General features: G+C 35.6%; 1 protein-coding gene across 1 annotated transcript; it reads left to right on the top strand.

Moving 5' to 3' along the window:
• Positions 1 to 3,939: 3,939 nt before the first annotated feature.
• Positions 3,940 to 26,000, top strand: LOC131069336 (probable disease resistance protein RPP1). The gene is made up of 3 exons (XM_059208222.1): positions 3,940 to 4,102; positions 23,878 to 24,731; positions 25,275 to 26,000. Exons 1-3 carry the CDS (start codon positions 3,940 to 3,942, stop codon positions 25,998 to 26,000), a joined length of 1,743 nt encoding a protein of 580 aa, XP_059064205.1.
• The last annotated feature ends 578 nt before the right edge of the window (positions 26,001 to 26,578 follow it).

Raw genomic sequence — 26,578 nt, 5'->3', positions numbered from 1 at the left:
AGCTAAGGGTTCCTTGAACATAGTGAAGTATATGCTTGGCAACTTTCCAATGCAGTTCATGAGGCTCCTGCATGTATCTGGAAACAACACCCACTGCATATGATAGATCTGGATGAGAGCGAGTGAGATAAAGAAGACTCCCCACAAGCTGACAATAGAGTGTGCAATCAACCAATGGTGTATCTTGGCCATCCTCAAGCTTTACTGCGGACAAGAAAGGTGTGGGTGTTGGCTTACAATCACTCATGTGAAATTGAGCTAGAAGATCCCATGCATACTTGGATTGAGAAACTTGGACACCTGATTCATTCTGGTTAATTTCAAGACCAAGAAAAAAGTTGAGGAGACCCATGTCTCTCATGGAAAATCTAGCATGCAAAGCTACTTTGGTTGCAGCAATGGCTTTGACTGAATCACTTGTTATTAGTAGATCATCTACATAGAGTACTACGAGAAATAGAGAGTCAAATATTCTCATCATATAAACATTTGGATCAGAATTGTATCGCATGAAATTTTGAGACAATAGATAAGAATCCATTTTAGCATACCAAGCTCTAGGTGCCTGCTTGAGGCCATAGAGTGACTTCTTGAGTTTGCATACCAGTGAGGAATTTTGTACATACCCTTGTGGCTGCTCCATATAGATCTCTTCCTTGAGATCACCATGAAGAAATGCGTTCTTCACATCCATTTGATGAATCTCCCACCTTCTTGCTACTGCAATTGCAAGAGCCAAACGAATGGAATCCATTTTTGCCACTGGAGCAAAAGTTTCATCATAGTCAATGCCATGAACTTGTTGAAAGCCTTTGGCTACCAACCTTGCTTTGTATCTACTTACATGGCCATCTATTGATTTCTTTGTTCTATAGACCCATTTACACCTTACAAGTTTGTGATCAGGTGGAAGTGGAACCAAGTCCCAAGTGTGATTCTCAATGAGAGAATTGTATTCCTCATCCATGGTTGCTTCCCAAAGAGGATTCCCTAGAGCTTTTGGATATGTTTGAGGATCGAATTCCTGAATCATATAGGCATGCATTGGCATGATGGGATCGATAGCTGAAAGTTCATGAGGGGCATCTTATATATCAACCAAGCTCCTAGTCCTTTGATTTTTCATAGGAGATACTGAATCATCACTAGAAGCCCAATCAAGAACTGCATCTAGATCTGCACATGCATGCTCAAGTTCATCTGAATCAGATTTAGATGTATCAGAAATCAGATCTGAATGATTACATGTATTATCTTTGAGATCTGTAAGAGGAGGAAGCAAAGAAGTACGAGAATGTGACTTCTGAGATGCGTGCATGGGACTTTCATCAAAGTAGACACTCCTCTCAATTAAGAGTGTTTTTGTTGAAAGATCTAACCATCTATAGCCCTTTACACCATCTGGGTATCCAACAAAGATGCATTCTTTGCTTTGAGGCTCTAAAGCTTTCCTTTTCTCTACAGGAATGCGAGACCATGCGCGTGATCCAAAAATTCGAAAATGGGTCACTTCTAGTTGCATGCCACTCCATGCTTCAAAAGGTGTCTTTCCTGTGACAGATTTGTGAGGAGATCTATTTTGTATGTATGAAGCACAATTGATTGCTTCAGCCCACAATTTGGAGGGAAGAGATCTAGCATGCAACATACAACTAGCCATCTCCTTCAAGGATCGGTTCTTCCTCTCAGCTAACCCATTTTGTTGCGGAGTGTAAGGAACTATGTTCTGCAACTGTATTCCTACTTCATCACAAAGATGTTGAATATCATTGTTGACATACTCCCCCCCATTATCTGTGTGGAGGATATTGATCATTTTATCTAATTGATTCTCCACATGGGCTTTGAAAATATTGAGATTCTCAAACACCTCAGATTTGAATTTGAGAAAATAAACCCATGTGTATCTTGTGCAATCATCAATGAATGTTAGGACATATCTAGATTTACTCATGGAAGGATCAGGAAATGGACCCATCAGATCACTACGAACAATCTCTAGAGGGGAGGAGGCTCTCCATGCAATCCCCTTTGGAAATTTTTCTTGTGGATGTTTTCCAAGAGCACAACCTTCACAAACTCCATCAGAAAATTCTATGGTAGGCAAGCCTTTCACCATCCCTTGTTTTCTCAATTGCTGCATGTATCTAATGTTCAAATCACCAAATCTTTCATGCCAAAATCTACTTTCATCATTTGCATGTGTTAGAAGTAAAGTAGAATCTGATTTGGCAATAAAATCAGTGAAAGTGTATAGATGAGAGTGATGATTTGCCCTACCAACAACAATTTTGGAGTTGTCTTCAATATCAAATATGCTCATAGAATCTGGAGTGAATTCAACTCTCCTGCCAGTGCCAATGTGTGTCATTTGATACGCAGAAAGAAGATTGACAGAAAGATTTGGAATGTGCAAGACATTCTCAAAACTTCCAATTCCCATCTCAACCTTCTCTATGCCAGTTGCTGCTATAGAAGATCCATCTCTCAAGTGAATAGGTGAACCAAAATATGGTTTCAAAGAAGAGAGAACATCTTTTGTGGCTGCCATATGGTGTGAAGCTCCAGAGTCTATGATCCATGCATCTGAAGAAGAATGAATAGCAATCAATGCATGAGCATTGTTTCTTGTTTCTGGTGCTTTTTCTTCCTGCTTCTTCTTGGTACCTTCTGGGATAAGGTTACCAAGATTATTTTGCTGAAGTGTTTGTGCCATGAGATCAATGGTCTTCTTCATGCATGATGATTCTGGATGGTAACCACGGTTGCAATAGCTACACTTTGATTTGCCCTTTGTGTCCTTCTTTTCTTTTGAGCTGGTAGATCCATCTGGAGGTTTGGGATTGCCTTCCTTTCTTGGATCTAGTTCCTTCTTCCCTTTTCCTTTGGATTGCTAATTGGATTTGGAGTTGTTCTTTCCACTTCCATGCACAACAAGTGCATGAGCATTGGAGTTGTTCAATGTGCCCATCTTTATGAGCTTATCTTGCTCATGTATCAAGGACTCAATGAAGGCATCAAGTGTGGGCATCTTCCAAGTTTCTCCTGTTGTGAGCCTAACTGTGTAGAAAGTAGAGACAAATACTGCATATTTTGGACCTAGCTTTGATAGAATAAAAAGGATTAATTTTCTTTCTTCTTTGGATTTGTCAATACCACATCCTTTAAGCTGAAGCAATAAGGATTTGAACTTTGTGAAAAAATCTTGAATATTATCAAAACTTCTTGGATCTAATGAGTTGAACTCATTTTCAAGAATATGACCTTACATCTCATCTTCCTTTCCAATGAGTGTCTCCAATGTCTTCCAAATGTCATTTGGAGTTTTGCATGCGTCAACATGAAACAACAATTCTAGAGAGATGGATAAGCATAGCAGACCAAAGGCTTCATCCATTCGATTGAAGTATTTAGACTTTTCAACTGTTGGATTGGGTTCAACCTCTATATTCATAACTATTCGATAGAGGCCTCTACTTCTGAGCTGAAGTAGAATCTTTGGCTTCCAATCAAAATAGTTGTATGGTGTGAGAATAGCAGAGGCTAAGAACTCCATTTTCCAACTCTGATCTTCTATATCTGCAACAAACAAAGATTTTGCTTTTCCTTTCTAACACCTAAGCTCTGATACCATGTAAAATAAATGCAGCTGTAGCTGCACAGTGTAGGATAGATCTACTAGAAGAAAAAAGAAAAACAGAGTTTGCAAGAAAAAATATAGAGCATAAAAACAGAGTGTTAATTAATCAAAAGAAAAAATACAATGATCATAATGCATACGAGCATACACCTTTTGCTGTGTTTAGATCCACACTTTGTGGATGTAACTCAAGAAACCTAAGTTAGACTTACATGTTAAATTCACGTGAATGGAGGAGATTGAGGCAAACAGATATTAACAGATTATGATCCATAATCTATGCAGGTAACTGTAAAATAATGCCAACAGAACTGGAAGAACTAGAAGTTAATGCTAACATATTTCAGAGTATGCCGAGGAAACTGGATATAATTGGAAGAGCAGTGGATGGAGCAGTGTCATATTTAAATGAAAATATGTTTCCTGACGCTAATATTTGCATCAACAAAGTTATTGACACTGGTACTTACAAAACCTTTTATCCCAAATGGGTAGAGCTAAGTGCACTAATTAGCTGTTTTGTGGTTATCATCGATAGCTCTTCTTTGGTAGAGGGTATAAATAAATCACTTTCCTAGTACTCTGACGATGGCCTTAGCATGTGTTAAGGAAAATGGATAATTATAATGGTAGAATGTGTCAATAGTTGGTATTCTACAATAGTTGCGAATGTATTCAGGAGGTATGGAATAATGGAGGAGGAATTACGGGTAGACTTGAAGAGAGATGAAGAGTGGAGAACTCAGCAAGTGTTGCATACAATTGTTGATAAGTTATATTATTTGTAAATATATTTTATGGAGATATTTAATATTATTTATTGGTTATTGTGTAGGTTTGAAAAATTAAATTATATTTATTTATAGAATGAAATTTTGTTTATTATAATTATGTTAAAGTGTATTTATTTTACATTATGTTTTTTATTAGATTAAGTAGGGAAGGGTCCCAACTTATTACAGATTTGAATTAAAAATCAATTGAACCAAAAACATCAAAAATAGGTTTGGAGAACAAGCCTTCACAAAATGAAAGACCGAACTAAGACAAAATCACAACAGACAACAAACAAAAGCTTGTTTTAGAAATAAAATGGCAAGTTACCCCAAAGTTAACCATAAGAAGGATAGATACAACATTGAAACAATGTTGAGAACCTTAGCACGAAACATTCTAAATTAAATAATAGTCTTACCAAAAGAGGATAGACCAACATTAGAAACCAACCTATGTGTTTTAACATCTTTTTTCCTAAACACCCAACTACCTAGCCAGAACAATAGTCTAAACATACCAAAGCTGAGCAATAAAAGAACTCAACAAGTACATCTAAATAACCTTTTCCAAACTTGAAAAATCATCTAGTATGAGCTATTAACAAGACACATAAACCTTGAAGGGGAAGAAAACAAAACCTCTTCACAAGTACCAAGAATAATTGCAGAGGAACTAAAGAGAGAATTGAAGGAACAATCACTAGATCAAACAAACTCATTATTAGAAGTTGGGAAGCAACAAATAGTAGTAATAACTAGTAGGTCATCAATAATGAATAGAAACCTATAAAAGAATAGTAAGAACCACCCATAGAGCTTGGGTAGGAAAAACGGTAGCAACCAAAGTAGCCTCCAATAAGGAGGGAACCACAATAAAAATCAAAAAGTGAGAAGATGAAGCAAAAATAATAGTCAACCATTTGGAACAACATTAGGATTGGAGGAAGGTCAAGAACCTTCAAACCGCAATCTAGAAAATGGGAAAAGTAGCACCAATCCCAAAATAGAATCGTTATAAGAGAATAAGAAAGTGCTAAGTCACCATATCCTAGGCAAAAATAGTTGCTCCACATAGAGGACATGGTCAAAGCCAAGGCATTGATCCAAAATAATGTAGCCATAACTGGTAAAAACCCTCAAAAGAGTCAACCGACTTATGCAGTGAGAGAGACACAACGGAAACAACAAGAAAAAATAACAAATTCATAAAAACATATCATATTCAAGCCATAGAACTTCCGGAAATCATTATATTATCATTAAGGAACATCCGGTAATTAACCAGTTACATACAAGCTTCTAGCCAGATACAATCCAATTGGGATTCTAAGAATCAACCGGATCACAACATGCAAATCTCCATCCTCATTCTAAGTTCTGGTTTCTATGCCCTTACAAATTCTTACATAACATCGTATTTATACCCACCGAAACATATCCGGGTTGGCCTCAAAAGATTACATTCACCAATGTAGGAAAATGAAATGTGTAATTAGGTTAGCCCTAAGATTTAAGAAATCTTTCCGAAAAATAACAACCAGGTGATGTGGTTTAGCAGGAAGGTCGGCCACACGTCAAAGAACATCTGACAAGACCCAAGATGGACCCACATGCCAAGAATCATGTCAGTAATGAAGGAAAACCAACTAGTAAGCACAAGAATTGTCCCAGGAACCCAGAAACAACCAACCGGAAGCAATAACTGACCGGAGAAGAATCCAAATGAACTAGAAATCAAGAATCAAGCACATGTAACCGCCAGGAAACTGCAAACAAGATCTGTCATGAAGAACAAGTAACTACCAATACATACTGGTAAGAATACAGAAATTGCATAAAGAACTAAGCAAGAACAAAACTAAAAGAAAATAGTTTTGGTTGATGCAAGATTTCCCATCGATCGAGGATGCTCCTAGATCACAAAGGTGCAAGAAAGGAAGACCAAGAGAAGCAGAGCAGAGGACAACAACTACCAATGACAAATGTAGAAACACAACTACCTTAGGGTAAAAAGAAACACAAGCATAAAGTCTCTCCAACAAAGGGCCCATAACTAAATAAGGCACCAAATCCTCGAGAGCAACAGTCACTGAACCAAAAAATGCAACGCTTGACCACCACCAATGGAGAATCCTATGAGCACCAATAGACACTACAAAGATGCCCCCCATCATCATCCTTTGCCTTGCTCTCTAATTCTCCCTCACCAAATTCACACCCTCTTGAAACACTACCTCCTCCTTTCCCTCTTCTCCTTCTCTCTCTCATTTCAAATAGTTATTTTACACCATGACTTGCATCAAATGGAGGTGCAATGGTAATGCTAATAATACCATATACTAAAAGTTTCAAAATTCTAAATATAATATAGGATATTTGTACAAGGTAAGATATGAATCACTATTCTCTTGGAGTTGGGTAGATTAAATACATTTGTTTCTAAAAGACAAAGTGGATTTTATGATCTCAGTGTCATTCATTTGAAGATACTATTGCATGATATCGAAAGTGATATGAATCACATAATTTTGGTGCTCATGTAGATGATTTTTCCCTCCAAGATGAAAATATGCTATAATAAGAAAAAATAGGTAGCTTAAGCTAGAATGGAGACATAGAAGAAATGAAATTCTTGTGTTGTGTAACAATGCAAAAAGTATGAAAGAGATTCAATTTGCAACTACATACCTTTTTTCTTTAAAGAGATATAGATGCTATAATACTGATTCTTCTTTCTTCCTTATAATTAGATTAGGTTGTTTTTAGATTTGAAACATTATTAGAAAACTATTTTATTTCATGGTAAGTACAAAAAGAAAGAAATTTAGGCTACTTCTCTAAGTAAACACTCTTGAAGAACAAGGATTTGAATTTGTTCTTTCACAATAATCAAGAGATTAGTGCTAGAGTTGGTGTCATAACTCACCTAGATGCAAGGAGCTAAAAATTAAGAGATGGGTAGAGAAGTGTCACATTCTAGTGGTGCATTATGTGCAAGGGATACTGATGTTGCTACAAGCCTTGTGCAAGGCCATGACATGCTAAACTATGAGGAAACATGTAGCATTGTTTATGGTCTATTCAATATCTAGTTGTAAAATTGATATAAATTGTATCCTTTTTAATCCCTTAAAATATTCCTAAACATAACTATACACCAAAATTAAAGACTACAACTAAAAAATTTCCAAAGCTACATAAATTCTATCCTTACTATTTATTTTCCATCCCTTAAATTTTAATTAACTAAAAACTACAAGAAAAGATTTTCCTCATTAAAAGTTACATAGATTTGATGCAAAGTATTAAAAATTGTTCTTTATTCTTTAAATTTTATTTAACATTACAATCTACATTAGTCAAATCAAAATAGCAGTGGAAGTTACCCTAATTTATTCCTATAAATTATTTTGCATCCCTTTAAACGTTTCCCAATCCTAAAATCTAAATCTATATTGATCAAATCAAACAAAAAATTAAAATTCTTGATATTAAGACCTACATTGAATCAAAATTCTCTCTACTGATCAAAATGAAAGCAAAAATAAAAGCTACAAAACAACATAAATTATATACTTACAAAATATTTTTCATTCCTATAAAAAAATTATAATACTAAAATCTGAATTACACAAATCAAAACTTCCTACTATTAAAAGCTAAATTAATTTTAAAAAAATACAAACAGAAATTTCCAAAATAAAAAGTTAAATAAATTCTACTATTACAAAATATTTATGCTCCTTCTGATATTTTTGACATACAAATGAACAATTGTATCATAAAGAATGGAATTAAAAGCTATAAAAAATTCATAGGATAATATCTAAGAATACAAAATATTCTAGATATCTTAAAATTTTCTGCTACAAAAGGCTACATTTGTCAAATAAAAAACAAAATTTATAATTATGTAAAATGTAGATGAAAATACAAATACATAAAATATAAAATAAGCGAGCCTTCAAATATGCAAGGACAATTATTGAATATAGGTAAAAGTATTCCCTATTATTTGACGTGAAGTGGCACAATACTATAAACCGAAATCTATCCGCCTAATGGAATTTAAGGAAATGGAATCTGTGAAACTTTTGCCCATGGGTGAGACAATTTCGGTGGGTTCCTACGTAAAAAAAATCCTATCGGCTAATTAAGTTATGCAAAATTTCATTTTGACATTTGTAAGCAAAATAAATTTTTACTTAAGTCATTTTTAGATAATATTTTAAATTGAAATAAGATCTAATAAATTAGAAGTCTAAAGTGGCATCTTTATTAATTAATAATAATTATTTTGAGGTAAAATTCTTCAGTTAATTATGCTGAGAGGCGTAACCTACAATGGCATCATATAGGGGTCATCACCAGTAACGGTGTAAGAAAAAATAAGTGGTTCATATTCTTCCAACTATGTATATTATTAGAACTGATCAAAGAAGACTGGAGCTAAAAAAAGAACTGCTTGACATTCCGATAGGTACAATCATAACATATGGAATTCGAAGAGCCTTATGAAATTCGAAGAGCCTTGCATCAACCTTTCAAATCCCAATTGCAGTACAAATTTGCAACGTACGCTTAAAACACATTCAACGGTGGGGGAATGGAGTTATAAGCGGATCTGCTTCTTCCACCAAGGTCTCAACATCTGAACTATGCAACACCAAAACAAGGAGAACTCTCAAAAATAACATATGATGATTGATTTAGAAATCTCAAAAATAATTTATCAAAAATTTAAAAGGTTAAAAGAAAATAATTTTAATAAAAAATAAATTTTAAGCTATTTAAAAATGTCTTAATTTTATAAAACAAAGTTTAAAGTTATTCATGAAATGATTTGCATGGAGAAAGCAAAAATATAATAGAAATATTATTTATATATCTACAAAATTATTTTAAAAGATTCTATTTATATTTTAATTTCTTAAGTTTATAATGGCTACATAGAATGTTTAATAGAAATATTAAAAAGAAAGGAAAGAATCTAATATCCAATTTAGAAAGGTTAAAAAGGCTTGGACTACTGAATAGAAGTAATATTTTTATGGAAAAAAAAATCTTAATTTTCAATTTGGAAAGATCAAAAAGAATTTATATGTTTCTAAATTTCAATCATAAAAATATAATTTTTCTATTTACAAAAAATCAAAGTTATGTGCATGCACAAATATTTTAAAAATACTATATAATATTTAAGATATAAAAATATTTATTATTAAAAGTTTCTTATTTATCATATAGATGTGATTTTTCTATTTTAGGTGAGTTAAAAATATTTCAAAAATAACATATGATGATTGATTTAGAAATCTCAAAAATAATTTATCAAAATTTTAAAGGGTTAAAAGAAAATAATTTTAATTAAAAAAAAGATTTAAGCTATTTAAAAATGTCTTAATTTTATTAGAACAAAGTTTAAAGCTATTCATTTTACATAATTATTTAATAAATGTACATAATAATAAATATTTTATCAATATTTCATAAAAAATTGATAATAAGTTTTATGAATGCACAATCTTACAATATTAACCCTAATTTTAGCATAATCTTAACCCTAAACAAGTAATCTTACCCTATTTAACCATAAGCCTAAAGTAATTGAATCATAATCGTAATTCTAACCCTAATTAAAATTTAATACTAATCATAACTATGATCAACCACTTATTATAATCAAACCCTAACCTTGCCAATATTCTTAATCTAGACTCAATTCCCTGACCATAACCTAACCCTAAACTAACCTAGGTAATCTTAATAATGATGTAAACCTTAACTATTATCCTAATCCTAATCTTAAACCCTATCCTAAACCATTACCCTAACCCTAACCATGACTCAAACCCTAAACCTAACAATAGTGTCAAGCCCTAACTCTGTCCATAATCCCAACAATAACACTAATAATGGTGTACGCTAACTGTAATCTTAACCCTAACCATGATGTAAACATTACCATTAATCCTAACACTAACCCTTAACACCAACCATGATGTGAAACATAACCCTAGAGCTATAATACTAATGTTAACCCTAACCCTAACCCAAGACATGATGTAAACCATAACCTTTACCATAGTCCTAATCACAACTCTAAACCATTACCTTAATCATAACCTTAACCCTAACCCTAACCCTAACACTAACCCTAACCTAAACTAATCATAACCCTAAACCCTAACTCTAAAAATAGGGAATGGATCTACTACCCTTAGGGTGCACCAATCATATATTACAATGTATTAATAATATATGAAGGGTATTTATATCTTGATGCATTTTAAGGGTTAGATAGTTGTTTCCCTAAAAGTAACCCTAGACCTAACAATGATGTACACCCTAAGCCTATCCATAATTCTAAGCAAGATGTAAATCCTAATCCTAACCATGATGTAAATCCTAATCATAACCATAACAATAATTATAACCCTAAACCTAACAATAACCCAAACCCTAAACCCTAATCCAAGTAATAAACCTAACTCTAACCATGATATAAATCCTAACCCTAACAATAACCATGATATAAACACGAACATTAATCATAACAATGACCCTTAAACCTAAACCTAACCATGAAGTAAACCTTAACCCTAGCTATAATCCTAACCATAAATGTAACCCTAAGCCTAACCATAAACCTAACCCTAACTCCAACCCCAACCATGATGTAAACCATAACCCTAGCCATAATCCTTACCATAACTCTAAACATTAAACCTAATCTAACCACACAAATAAACCCCAACCCTAACAATAATGTTGGGAAAAATGGTGTCTCAATCTTGCATTTATGTGAGGTTACTATTTATAGTAAGTTTTCATTTGAGCACGAAATGGTGCAAAACTCTCCTTGAAGCTTCTGGTTGGCTAGATAATCATTCCGGTAAAGTTGCATCGCAAGGTCACAGCTAGTTTTGAAGATATTAAAGTTTTCGTCTTGGAGGGGTGCAATAAAATGTTTAAACTTAATTTTGGGGACTTTAGAAGCTCCGAAACACCCCGAAAAGTGGCCGTAACCGGCGAAGTGGGTTACAAGGTGATAGAGCACTTCGCGAGCTTTCCAACGCTTCAAACGGTTCGTCAATCAGACACCCGGTTCTCAAGTTATGGCCTCCGGAAGTTTGTACTCCTGAAATAGGAAAAATAATTTGTATCGGATACATAAATGAGCTGTAAAAAGGGAGCAACACATGTTGATGTGTGCTTTAACATGTCATAGGGCATCTAGAAGGGAGATAAGGTCGGCTACACCTTATTGGGTGGTTTTAGCCCATGGTTTTGTAATACCGTTTGACGGTCTCTTGTATTGTATCTCCTATTTATGAGGTGTGTGAGATAGAGGTTGTGTGTAAGAGTCCTATGGCTATTGAGTTGCCTCTGAATCTTTGATTAGTGGTACTCCTGTGAAGAGCTTGCTGTGCAAGTATGTTGTAATCTGTTTTTGATTGCTAAATAAAATATTGAGCTGCTTTTGGAGGGTGGGGTTTTTCTCCCGAAAGGGTTTTCCCCACGTAAATCATTGTGTTGTGGTCTGAATGCTATTATATCTATTTCTTTTTTCTGTAACTGTTGTAATGATTTGAAAAAGTTTTGCATTACCCTCCTCTCAAGGTTAGTGTAGGAAGTTGTTTCCGCTACTTAATTTCCTTACAAGTGGTATCAAAGCCTGATCACCTTTGGTTTCAATTGTGGGCAGCTGGGTTTTTTGAACTAATCCAGATTTGAGTGGGAGCTTGTGCAGAAGACACTTTTTGATCTTGTTGCAGGAATATTCAGATGGCGAGTTCGTCAGGGAGAATAGAGGTGGAGAAATTTAATGGAAGTAATTTTGAGATGTGGAAGCTGAAGATGGAAGATCTGCTAATAGATCGAGATCTTTGGGATGCTGTTGATGCGAATGTCCAAAGGCCCTCAGATCCTACTGCGGTAGCTCAGTATGATGTTATGGACCGAAAAGCCAAGGGTCTAATCAGACTGTGCCTGGCAGACTCTGTTCTAATCAATGTCCATGAAGAAAACTCTGCAAAGAAGCTATGGACTAAGCTTGGTGAGATGTATCAAGTGAAATATTTATTAAATCAAATTTTCTTAAGAAAGAAATTGTATTCCTTGAAGATGGAAGAGGGCGGACGAATTGCAGACCACCTGGAAGCATTCAATATGTTGGTGGCTCAATTAGTATCCATCGGTGTTAAGATGGACGAGGAGGAGAAATGTCAGATCTTGCTTTGCTCTTTGCCTGATTCGTGGGATTCTCTTGTTATGGCTATCGGTAGTACTTATGCTGTTTTGAAATCTGAAGACGTGGTGGGTGCCCTACTCGGTGAAGAGATGCGAAGGAAGGTATACATCAGTTCAAAGGAAGCCCTAACCGTTCATGGAAGACCTAAGGAGAAAGGCAAGAAGAATGAGAAGCGTGACAAGTCCAAATCCAAAGGGAGATCAAAATCTCCTAGAAAGTCCAAAGTCATTTGCTGGAATTGCGGTAAACCGGGTCACATCCGTAAGGACTGCAAAGAAGAAAAGAAGAAGAAGAAAAAGAAAAAGTTCGATTCTGATTCTAAATCCAACAAGGAAGATGGCGATGCATTTATTGCGGCTTTGGCGACTCATACAGGTAATGATACCTGGCTAATTGACTCAGGTGCATCTTTTCATATGACTTCCAATAGAGATTGGTTTTCTGAATATGAAGGATTTAATGGAGGTAAGGTGTACTTGGGTGATGATTCACCTCTAGACATTGTTGGTCGAGGTAAAGTTAGAATCAGGTTTTCTGATGGTAGAATAAAAAGGATTAATGGTGTGCTGCATATCCCTGGTTTAAAATGAAACCTGTTATCTGTGAGCAAACTAATAGATGCGGGTGTGCAGGTAGTCTTTTCTGAAATAGGATGTAAGATGATTAAGGGTGCTATGGTAGTTGCTAGAGGTGTCAGGTTTGGCACTTTGTATAAGCTTGAAGCATACACTGTTGAGTGTAATAGCACTTCTGTAAAAAGTAAATCTATGAATACTTCATTGGAAGATTTGAAGGTTTCACCTTCAGCAGATGGAAATGGTTTTTGGGTACCTAAGGGTGCTTTTTCGTCTGAAGCAAAGTTACCTACAGAGAAGACTATGTTATGGCACCAGAGACTTGGCCACATTGGAGAAAAGGGTCTAAGGACCCTGAAAAATAAAAATCTTGTTGAAGGTTTGAATGATTGTAATCTTGACTTTGATTTCTGTGAGCATTGCATTTATGGAAAACAAAACCGCGTTCAGTTTTACTCGAGTTCTCATAAAACCTGTGGTGTTTTGGATCTTATCCATTCTGATGTGTTTGGTTCAGTAGATGTCTCTTCGATTGGAAAATCCACATATTATGTTTCATTTATTGATGATTTTAGTAGAAGGACATGGGTATATTTTCTAAAGAGTAAATCTAAAGTTTTTAGTCATTTTAAAGAATTTAAAGCAATGGTTGAGTTGCAGACTGGAAAGAAAATAAAATGTTTGAGAACTGATAATGGCGGTGAGTTTTGCTCTAATGATTTTGATAGATTCTGTAAAGACTGTGGAATTAACAAGCAGAAGACAACTCCGTATTCTCCACAGCAGAATGGAGTTGCAGAAAGAATGAACAGGACACTGATGGAGAAGGCTAGGAGTATGTTGAGTGGTGCTGGTCTCGAACAAAAGTTTTGGGCTGAAGCTGTTGCCACTGCTTGCTACCTGATTAACAGGTCTCCTACATTAGCTCTTGTTGATAAAACGCCTATGGAAGCATGGTCAGGTCACAAGCCTTCATTGAGACATCTTAGAGTTTTTGGTTGCGAGGCATATGCACATGTGCCAAAGGAGAAGCGAACAAAGTTGGAGAACAAGGCTGTGAAATGTATCTTCATCGGGTATAGTTATGGTGTGAAAGGATACAAGCTTTGGGACCCTGTTGCACAAAAGGTAATTCACAGTAGAAGTGTTATTTTTAGAGAAATTAAGTCTCCTTCTATTACATTGCAGCCAGAATAGACTAAAAAAGAAGATGTGATTCAACTTCCTTCTACACCTGAAAGAGTTGAATCGAGACCCCTAGATAGGCAAGAATTTGAGGAGAGCTCGTCTAGCTCTGAATCTTCAGAAGAGGAGGAAGAACCTCCAACTCAGCTTGTTCAAAGATCTACAAGACATAGACAACCACCTGAAAGGTATTCACCTAATGATTGGAGATGTATTTTTGCTCTGAATACTAGTGTGGATGAACCAAAATCTATAGAAGAGGCATTAGGTATGAATGATGCAGAATCCTGGAAGATTGCTATGGAGGAAGAAATGGCAGCTTTGAAAAAGAATGATACATGGGATCTTGTACCATTGCCTAAAGGACGAAAACCTGTTGGTTGTAAATGGGTGTTCAAGAAAAAGATTGGTTCAGATGGAAGCATTGAGAAGTATAAAGAAAGGTTGGTTGCAAAAGGCTACTCTCAGGTTGAGGGTGTTGATTACGGTGAGATATTTTCTCCTGTTGCAAAAATGACGTCCATTAGATTTTTTCTTTCTATTGCTACTGCTTATGATTTAGAGGTTGAGCAAATGGATGTGAAAACTGCTTTCCTTCATGGTGATTTGGAGGAAGATATTTATATGACATAGCCAGAGCACTATGTGGTGAAAGGAAAAAGTAATTTGATCTGTAAATTGAAGAAATCTTTGTATGGCCTCAAACAAAGTCCTAGGATGTGGTACCAAAAATTTGATACATATGTGTTGACTTTGGGATTTGAGCGTTCTAAATCAGATCACTGTGTTTATTATAAATCTGATGGTGATCATTTCTTATTCATTGCATTGTATGTTGATGATATGTTATTCATTGGTAAAGGGAAAGGTATGATTTCAGAACTGAAGTCTCAGCTCGCTGCTAAATTTGAAATGAAAGATCTTGGTGCAGCAAAGCACATTCTTGGGATGGAAATTAGAAGAGATAGGGTGAACAGAAAGCTATGGCTAGGCCAGAGTAAGTATGTGAATTCAGTGTTACAGAGGTTCAACATGCAGAATTGTAGACCATTGAGTGTTCCTTTTACAGTTGGAACAAAACTATCTGTTTCAGATTGTCCTACATCCCCATTGGAGATGGAAGACATGAGCAGAGTGCCTTACCAGAGTGTAGTTGGAAGCTTGATGTATGCTATGGTCTGTACTAGACCAAACATTGCCCAAGCAGTGGGAGTACTTTCTAGATATATGTCTAATCCTGGTAGAGTTCATTGGGATGCAATCAAAAGAGTCTTTAGATATTTGAAGGGTACTTCAGAGTATTCTTTGTGTTATCATGGTAATTTAGTTGAAGACATGACTTCCCTTGATATCCATGGTTATGTGGATTCAGATTGGGCAGGTGATATTGATAGTAGAAGATCCACCAGTGCTTATGTGTTTACTTTGTTTGGTGGTGCAATTAGTTGGATGAGTAAGCGAGAAGCTGTGGTTGCTTTATCCACTACTGAAGCAGAGTATATGGAAGATACTCGTGCTTGTAAAGAGGCCATTTGGCTTAAGAGACTGTGTTCGGATATTGGAATAAAACAAGGTACAGTGACAGTTTACTGTGACAGTCAGAGTGCAATTAGCCTAGCTAAGAACTTGACATTTCATGCCCGAACCAAACATATTGATGTTCAGTATCATTTTGTTAGAGATATGGTCGAAGATGGTAGGGTGAAGTTGGTTAAGGTGGAAACTTTGATGAATGTTGCAGATGCTTTAACTAAGGCTGTGAGCACAGAAAAGTTCAGATGGTGTTCAGAGTCTATGGGCCTTATGGCCCCTAACAATTGATTCATTGTGTTGACATTCCCTTCCGCTCCTACAAGGTGTTTGACAAGTGGGAGATTTGTTGGGAAAAATGGTGTCTCAACCTTGCATTTATGTGAGGTTACTATTTATAGTAAGTTTTCATTTGAGCACGAAATGGTGCGAAATTCTCCCTGAAGCTTCTGGTTGGCTAGATAAGCATTTCGGTAAAGTTGCGTCGCAAGGTCATAGCTAGTTTTGAAGATATTAAAGTTTTCATCTTGGAGGGGTGCAATAAAATGTTTAAACTTAATTTTGGGGACATTAGAGGCTCCTAAATGCCCTAAAAAGTGGCCGTAACCAGCGAAGCAGGTTACGAGGTGATAGAGCACTTCGCGAGCTTTCCGGCGCTTCAAACGGTTCGTCAATCGGACACCCGGTTCTCAAGTTATGGCCTCCGGAAGTTTGTACTCCTGAAATAGGAAAAATAATTTGTATCGGATACATAAATGAGCTGTAAAAGGGGAGCGACACGTGTTGATGTGTTCTTTAACATGTCATAGGGCATCTAGAAGGGAGATAAGGTCGGCTACACCTTATTGGGTGGTTTTAGCCCATGGTTTTGTAATACCATTTGACGGTCTCTTGTATTGTATCTCCTATTTATGAGGTGTGTGAGATAGAGGTTGTGTGTAAGAGTCCTATGGCTATTGAGTTGCCTCTGAATCTCTGATTAGTGGTACTCCTGCGAAGAGCTTGCTCTGCAAGTATGTTGTAATCTGTTTTTGATTGCTAAATAAAATATTGAGCTGCTTTTGGAGGGTGGGGTTTTTCTCTCGAAAGGGTTTTCCCCACGTAAATCATTGTGTTGTGGTATGAATGCTATTATATCTATTTCTATTTTCTATAACTGTTGTAATGATCTGAAAAAGTTTTGCATTACCCTCCTCTCAAAGTTAGTGTAGGAAGTTGTTTCTGCTACTTAACTTCCTTATAAATAATCCTTATCCCTAACTCTAAACCTAATCCTAACCATAACCCTAACCCTACCCCTAACCCTAGCCATCATCCTAACTATGACCCTAACCCCGACCATGATGTAAATAATAAACCTAACCATAACACAAACCATCACCCTAATCATAATCCTTACCCTAACCCATAACGCTAACCTAATCATAATCCTAAACCCTAACCCTAACAATAATCCTACCCTAAACTTAACCCTAACCTGAATTGAACCTTAATCCTAATTTATTCCTAACTTTAATCTAGCCCAAACCCTAATCATAATTAAACTTTAATACTAATTTAACCCTAACTTTAATGTAATTGAACCATAACCCTAATTCTAAACCTAACTTTGATGTAACCCTAAACACAATTGTAACCCTGACATTATACCCTAGCCATAAACTTAACCTTACAACTAAACCCTAACCCTAACCATAATCCTAAATCAAAGCCAAACCCTAATCTTGATGATAACCCTAAGCATGATATACACCCTAACTATTATCATAAGCCTAACCTTAAACCCTAACCCTAATCATAACCCTAACCATGATGTAAACCTTAACCTTGACCATAATGCTAACCTTAAATTTAATCCAAAACACAACCATAAACCAAATCCTAATTCTAACCATATCCCCAATTATAATTCTAATACTAACTGTAACTACGATTGTGCTTACCCTAACCCTACTTTTGATGTAAACCCTAAACATAATTGTAACCATGACAGTAAACCCTAACCATGACCATAAATTTAACTCTAATATTAAACCATAATCATTACCCTAACCTTAACCATGATATAAACCCTAACCTAACTAATAAACCCAAGTATCACCCAGACCCTAAACCCTAACCCAAGCAATAAACCTAACCCTAATCATGATGTAAATCCTAACCCTAACAATAACCATGATATAAACACTAACATTAATCCTATCACTAACCCTTAACCTCCAACCCTAACCATGATGTAAACCTTAACCCTAGCCATAATCCTAACCAGAAATATAACCCTAAGGCTAACCATAAGCCTAACCTTAACTCCAACCCCAACCATGATGTAAACTATAACCCTAACCATAATTATTACCATAAATCTATACCTTAACCCTAACCTAACCATTACCATAAACCCTAACCCTAATAATAATCATTAGCCCTGACCCTAAACCTAATTCTAACCATAACCATAACTCGAAACCTATCCCTAATCCTAAGAGTAAATCCTATCCATAATCCTAATCCTAACCTTAAACCCTAACCCTAACCTTAATCTTCAACCCTAACCCCAACCATAATCATCACCTTAACCCTAAGCATGATGTAAATCCTAACCTTAAATAAAGATGTTGATCATGACCCCAAACCTAAGCCTAACCCTAACTATGATGTAAACCCTCACCCTGGCCATAATCCTAACTATGACCCTAACCCCAACCATTATCTAAACAATAAACTTACCAGAACCCCAAACCATAACCCTAATCATAATGCTTACCCTAACGCTAATCATTATGCTAACCTAACCGTAATCCTAAACCCTAACCTGAACAATAATCTTATCCTAAACTTAACCCTAACCCAAATTGAACCTTAATTCTAATATATTCCTAACCTTAATCTAGCCCAAACCCTAATCCTAATTGAACTTTAATAGTAATTTAACCCTAAGTTTAATGTAATTGAACCATGATGTAAACCATAACCTTTACCATAGTCGTAACCACAACTCTAAACCATTACCCTTATCATAACCCTAACCCTAACCTAGCCTAATCATAACCCTAAATCCTAACCCTAAAAATGGAGAATGGCTCTACAACCCTTAGGATGCACCAATCATCTATTATAATATATTAATAATATATGAAGGGTATTAATATCTTGCTACATCCAAAGGGCTGGATAGTTGTTTGCCTAAAAATAACTTTAAACCTAACCCTAACCATGTTGTACAGCCTAACCCTATCAATAATTCTAACCACGATGTAAACCCTAATCCTAATCATGATGTAAATCCTAACCCTAACCCTAACCATAACCATAACCATAGCCATAACCATAATTATAATCCGAAACCTAACTATAACCCAAACCGTAAACCCTAACCCAAGCAATAACCCTAACACTAATAATGATGTAACTCTTAATCCTAGCCATAACCATGATATAAATACTAATAATAATCCTAACACTAACCCTTAATCCTAACCCTAACCATGATGTAAACCCTAACCCTAGCCATAATCCTAACTATAACTGTAACCCTAACTTCAACACCAACCATGATGTAAACCATAACCCTAACCATAATCCTAACCATAACTCTAGACCTTAACCCTAACCTAACCATAACCATAAACCCTAACCCTAATAATAATCCTTAGATCCCTGAACCTAACCATGATATAAACCCTAAACTATGCTATCCCTAAACCTAACCATGCTAACCCTAACCATGATATAAACCCTAACCATTATCATAACCCTAAACCTAATCATAACCCTAATCCAAACCATGATGTAAACCTTATCCTCGTCCATAACACTAACCTTAACCCAAACGCTAACCATAACCACAATACATGCCATTAAACAAAGTTTAATATATCTTAGATCTTTTAGTATTTGCTTTGATCTTGCAACACATATATATTAATAAAAATAGTCTAAATAGATATATAAAATTGTAACGATAAAATAATATAATAATACTATAATATAATTTGTTTTAATAAAAAGATAGTATATAATTATATATTAATTTATTTTATGCTTTCCATGTTGCACCGCACAACTGCCACTAGCATATGTGTCTTAAATTTTAATTTAATCTATATAACATATGCCAAGAGATATCCTTCTCAAGGTGCCTATTTCAATTTAGGGTTCAAAATTGATTAAAAATAGGTGCCTCGAGAAGCATATCTCTCGGCATATGTTATATAGATTAGATTAAAATTTAAGACATATATGCTAGTTTAGGAGTTATACACATATTTGTAAACTCACATATAAGATGAGCCAAAAAAAACATGTCACTGCGTGTAGCTTCCTAGCCTAGGGTTCCTTCAGGGTTTTTGATTTTTGCATTGAAAATCTTTCTCGCAAGGGTGCAAATAGTTGGGTGTCCATGGTGAAGGGGGGATGTAGTCAAAATGGGACTGTTGCATCTCCCTAACAACTTTGGTGTTGTGACCTGGGGAGCTTTCGAGAATGGAAGGGTTTTGATGTAGTGCAAAATGGTGTTGTTGAGTGATGATGTGGATAGGGGGATTGATCCCAATTTCGGTCCTTTGCAGAAGAGGATGGTCATTGGGTGCAAGGAATGGTGGTATGTCCAAATCAAAGGACTTTTCAGCCAATGCCTATTGGAGACTCGTTACCTCATGGGCAAGATAAACCAAGTTCCTCTACTACGACTATGTCACTAGTAGCTAAGCTGGTTATAGTTAATTTGATACAGGAGATAGAGAAGGAAGTTGATCATAATGAAAGGGGTTTTACCATCTTAGGGCTTATTAGGCATTTCAAAGGACTTTGGCCAAGTCTTGATAATCTCCATAAGTGGATCTTTGTTCTTTAGGAACCCATTGTTGCTGGTTATGTGCAGATTTACCCACATGCTTGAGGGTTTTTCATTGTTGTTTTCCAAAATGAGGTGGATAGGAACAAAGTCCCTAGTCAAGTAGTCAATGTTGTTGGGAGGACAATCATTCGTTGATGTTGAAACCTTGGCATTCGACTTTCAATCCTTTGTCAAAATATTTTGTTCATACCCCTCTTTGGATCTGGCTTCCAAATCTTCCAATGCAGTTCTAGTTTGACACTTATTTTGAAGTTGTTGGGAACCCTTTAGGTAGGTTCTTAATGACTCGTGAAGGCTCTTTAAGTTTTTTGCACACAAATTTTTCCTTGTTATTGGTTGAGATGGATGTTTGTAAGGATCTCCCTATAAATATTTCTATTACTATGAAAGGTAGTTGGATGTAGCCTGTGGAATATGAGGGAGTTCCCTTTAGGTATAGGAGATGTATTAAGACTAGAAATGAATGTTGATTTGTGTGACAAGAGTAGGGTGTAGCGACTAGTGTCTTGTTGGAAAGAGGTCACCCCTTAATTTTATATGATGGACAAGGCGGAGGTGAATCCGATAACTCCCTAGGATCTTAGGGGTTTAATTAAAGAGAAACATAAAAAGGAATCTAAGGTTGTTTTCAGTTTAGAACCAACAAAGATTGAGCATGGCTTGGCTGGAGGCTTGAATGTCATGGTGAAGGGTGGTGCTCATTTGGGTTGTAGCAAAAATGAGGGCTTGTTCTTGTTCTCTAAGGGGAGGTCTCATAGAGGTGTTTGACAAGAATCAAACTAAGCAGCATTGTAAGGATAGTAGGGGGATGGATAATGTGGGGGTTTCAACTCTGAAACTACTAGAGTATGGAAGAGCGGATGGATGGATCTAGAGGTTAAATGGAAAAATTCTAAGAGGGGAAAGGGGGGGGGGGGGGGTATCTACATTATCTCTTCTTCAAATGAAGGGGGAAATGTTTCTTTGGAGGTGCCTCCCTAATTGTAGCCCCACCTGGTTGAGACTAGTTCAAATCCCATTTTTATACATGTATTAGGTAGATTATTATAATATTTATTCAATATAAATACTTTAAATAATATTTAATATATCATTAATTATATATTTATTTTTACTTGTTCATAAATAAATTTTAGAGGTTTACTATACAATACAATAATCTTGTAAACATTCATTTATTTATAGGCATCAAGTTGTATTTCAGATAATGTCTTAATTTTGAAGAGGATTATAATGTTTCTTATACAAGTGCGATGTATGCCTTATCTTGGGTATTACTCAAGGAATGAGAATTCATCAAAGATTCATACTTGTAAGTAGGAATTCAGGAAAACATCAAAGCCCACCATTAGTTAACCACGAAAACTAAGAAGCTTATGAAATGAAATCATAATTCAATCAATAAAGACATGAAGACAAAGCATTAAAATAAATGTAAACCAATCACACATTTCCTCCTCCATGGTTCTCCATTGTCCTTCTTTCACCTTCAAATGTGATTTTGTGGATTTCATCTACAAGTGCAATTGCAAGTGGAAGCAAGATCGTGAGATGAAAATGACTGAATAAAGTTACTCAAAGTGTGGTTGATTCTGATGAGAAATGCATCCAATTTATAGAAAAATTGGAGAGAGGACAACAATTAGCAAGAAATAGATATTAGATGCAATTGGATTCAAAAATGGGAAAAGTCAGATTTAGAAAGGAATGTCATTGCACACTTTCAATGCAAGAGGATAAGACTAGCCATCAAATCTAATGTTAAGATAAGATGCCATATCCAAACTCATGACGAATAAGGAAACATGCTTCCAAATTAAAGCACAAAAAAAGGAGCCACTTGAGAGAGATAATGAGTTGGAAATTAGGATTTAGCAATTAAGAAATTAGGTGGAAATGATGAATTAGAAGTTAGGAAATTAGAAAGTGATGAAATTAGAAATTACGAAATTAGTAAATTAGGTGAATTAATTAATGTTTTCATTCATTAATTAATTCACAAAAGAGGGGGAATTAATTAGCCAGTTAAATAAATATTTAATTGTGATAAGACGACTTAGGATAAATGAATAAATTATTTAACCTAGAGGGAAAATGACAAATAGGATTAAATGATTAAATCATAGAACCCTAGGAGATGAATTAGAAATGCAAGGACGATAATTAGGTCATGACAAAAGATAATTGATATAGGGTAAATTTGATCATTATTTAATGATAAAAATTGGATAATTGATAAAGTATCAATGTTGATTGATAAATATCAATGATAAATTGATCAAGATTGACAAGGATGAAATCGATAGATGTCAATTGATGAGGACCAATGACTAATCAATCCAAATTGATGAGAAATGATGATTGATTCAAATCGATGACAAATCGATCAAAGATTGATAAAAGGTCGACTTGATGATGGTCGAATGACCAAAGACCAATGACAAATCAGTCACAAATTGATAAGAGATTAATAAATTGATGATTGATCAGGACAAAACCCTAATTCGACATTGAGAAGGGTTGACGATGTCCAATTGAGATGATAATATTGATAATGATCAAAGATCGCAATTGATAATGATAATGTTGACAAGACCTAATTGAAAATGAGACAAATGCAAGAAATGTTGAAGAATGACAAAATGTCGACAAATAATAAAGATCAAATGTACGACATAGAAGAAATGTTAATAGGATGCGAAAACCCTAAAATAAGGTCACAAGAACATGTTAATGTATGACACTATAAGCATTAACCATTCTTAGATGCCTACATTTTGCCCCTCTTTGAGACAATGCGATTATGAGCATTGTTTCAAAGAACAATCAAGAAATATGCCCCAAACAATGACAAAACATATGGATGCCCCCTTGAGGAGTTGGCCGAAAAAAGTCGAGAAAAAAGGTCAATTTATCGAAAATAATACCAGCACTAGACCAAGATGACTGTAATGACTGACAGAAGAAATGCTAGTTAGAGGAAAGACAACTCTCTCCAAGGAGTTCTTTAACCGAAGGAGATCACAATACACGAGCATGTTTTTTGTTTGACGTCCGGGAAGCTTCTGCCAGGTCTGAACTACCTAGTTTGCAAAGTACACTGCTGAAAGATCTCTTCAGCGAAGATCACAAATTTCAATGTCTTGAGGAAGGGACAAGCTGTCTGAGTGATCGTTTGGAAAGGAGCAGGTCTTCGAGTTTCCTAATTGTTTTAGATGACATCGATCATCTAGAACAGTTAGATGCTCTAACAGCAATGGATATATTAGATAAGTATGGAAATAATCTGGTGATTATTACAACCCGTGACGTAGGGGTTCTTGTAACTGCAGGAATTGAGATTGGTTATCTGAAAGGATTGGATAAAGAAGATGGGAAGGAGCTGTTTTGTTGGCATACTTTCCGCCAACCCTATCCACGCAACGGATACGAAGATCTAGTCCAAATCTTCGTAAACAAGTGTGGAGGCTTGCCTCTATCTCTTCAAGTTCTGGGTCGGCATGTTTCTGGTAAAGATCCGTGGTATTGGAGAGAAGAATTGAAAAAAGTCAGTAAGACGCTACCCGGAGATGTAAGGAAGAGACTGAAGATAAGCTTTGATTCATTGGATTGCGAAGAGCAACAGATTTTCATGGATGTAGCATGCTTTTTCATCGACAAATCAACGACTATGGCCACGAGCATATGGGAGGGGTCTGGATGGAGCTCTCACGATGCTTTGGAAACATTAAAAGATAAATGCCTTGTGGAAGAAGTCGACATAAGGTATTGGCCTTCGGTGGATTGCGGACGGAAATCTGGTCGGCATCGGTTTGTCCTGAGAATGTATGACCACCTGCGGGACTTGGGAAGAGAATTGGCAAAAGAGTTTAGCCATCCTCGTCGTGTGTGGCATCCCCAACATCTTCAATCTTTGGTATGCTTGCCCATCTTCTAAGTTTCCTTTTCTTGTTGATATTTAAATTAAAATTCCATCTATTACACAAATGTAAGCTGCATTCTGTGAATGTAGGAATTAATGGGATTCCAAAATGTCCTGGCCCAAACTAAAGGCAGGTGTTTTCATTCCATTCGGGATGAATCCATGGGTTGCAAATTACATATTTCATAGGGGAGCCGGAAGATAGTTGCGACACTTCTCTCCTATGGCTTCAGCTTGACTACAGTTATAAACTGGTGCCTGCCTTCATCAATTTCTCTTCAAAAAATTACTTCAACCGGTCACAATTTGTCTTGAATTCAGATATAAACCCAAGCATTCCTTCATGGATTCCTCTTCAAAACTTGCAGTGTTTAACAATCAGAGGTGTTCGTTACCAAAGATTGTGGCAGAGCGCTATGCAGGTAGTTTGTCCTTCTCCATCGAAAATCAAGTCTTTATTATGTCTTATTATGTGCTGATAGTGTCTTGGCTTCTAAGTAAAACCAAAGTTAAAAATAAATTTATTTTGGTTATCAGGCGCCCTCTCATTTAAAAGAGCTCCAAATTATTGGAACATATCTGGAAGAGTTTCCAGATTTGAAAGAGCTCCAAATTATTGGAACATATCTGGAAGAGTTTCCAGATTTGTTGGGAGAATCAGATAATATGGAAGCGGTAGTGTTACATGCTACGGAATTTCAAATGGATATTTGGTCTTTATTAGGATCTCTTCGAATGAAACTTCCTTGTTTAAATGTGATGCACTCGAATTTAACAGGGGAACTGGCTTCTACTGATACTGCAGAGAGGACTGCTTTTAAGTCCTTAGTTATCTATGATTTCAAACTACCTGGAGAGAGGGAAATGGCTTTGAATAACGAGGGGTGGTATAGAACAGCAATGAATGATGTTGAATATTTAGAGATTAAAGGCCATCATTTTGTAAAGAAGATTTTAATTACTCGAAATTGCTGTCAATGCCAACAGTCTCTCAAAATTTGTGAAATGAAAGATCTTATTGAAGTGGATTTAGCTAGGATAAATACATTGAATTTTCTTGAGATTACCAACTGTGAAAAACTAAAAAGATTGATATTGACATCTGATCCTTCCAAGCTTATAGAATTGAAGATTATGGGGTGCACAAATTTGGAGAGAGTATCAGGAACAGCAGATCTGACAAAGCTTACACAGTTGTACATTAACGAATGTCCTAAGCTTCAGAGTGAGCCGCTTGGAGCAAATTCAGATGGACTCCTGTGAGAAGGTAGAGAACATTAAACTGCCAACAACACTCATCAGCCTGTATGGTTTTATAAAGAGAGTTAATTGATAATAGGCTACATTGTTTATGAATTGATTTTTTATAGAGAATTAATGTTATTTATTGATTATTGTATTGTTTTATCAGCTACCAACATCATCAAATGGATTCGCGGTTTGAAATCAATTTCCAGTACCTCACACATATCAGAGCATGTCATTCTAAAATATATCTCTATTGAAAGGCTTCAGTTCTCTCTCTGCAAATGGGGTTTACCTACAAAAGCCTTTCTTCTTATGATGTGACAAACATTTGACACTATGATTAGATCTGTCTCTTTTATATTCTTTATGTAATTGACCAAAATTAATTATAATATTTTCCGTTAGTTGTGGTTAAAGAACATTTCTAGCCAGTTCTTTGTTCATTGCCAAAAGTAGTGTGTCTTCATAATTATACAATGTTCTAACAATGAAATTGTATTAAATACTGCAAACGTCCATAAATAAATTAGCGTTTCTCAAGCCATATCTTTATGTGTTCGAAATAATGGTATCCATTTTAATAAAAATAATAA

The sequence above is a fragment of the Cryptomeria japonica genome, chromosome 7, assembly GCF_030272615.1.
Source record: "Cryptomeria japonica chromosome 7, Sugi_1.0, whole genome shotgun sequence".
In the NCBI taxonomy this organism is placed as follows: Eukaryota; Viridiplantae; Streptophyta; class Pinopsida; order Cupressales; family Cupressaceae; genus Cryptomeria; species Cryptomeria japonica.
This window is presented reverse-complemented; position numbering and strand designations above follow the sequence as displayed.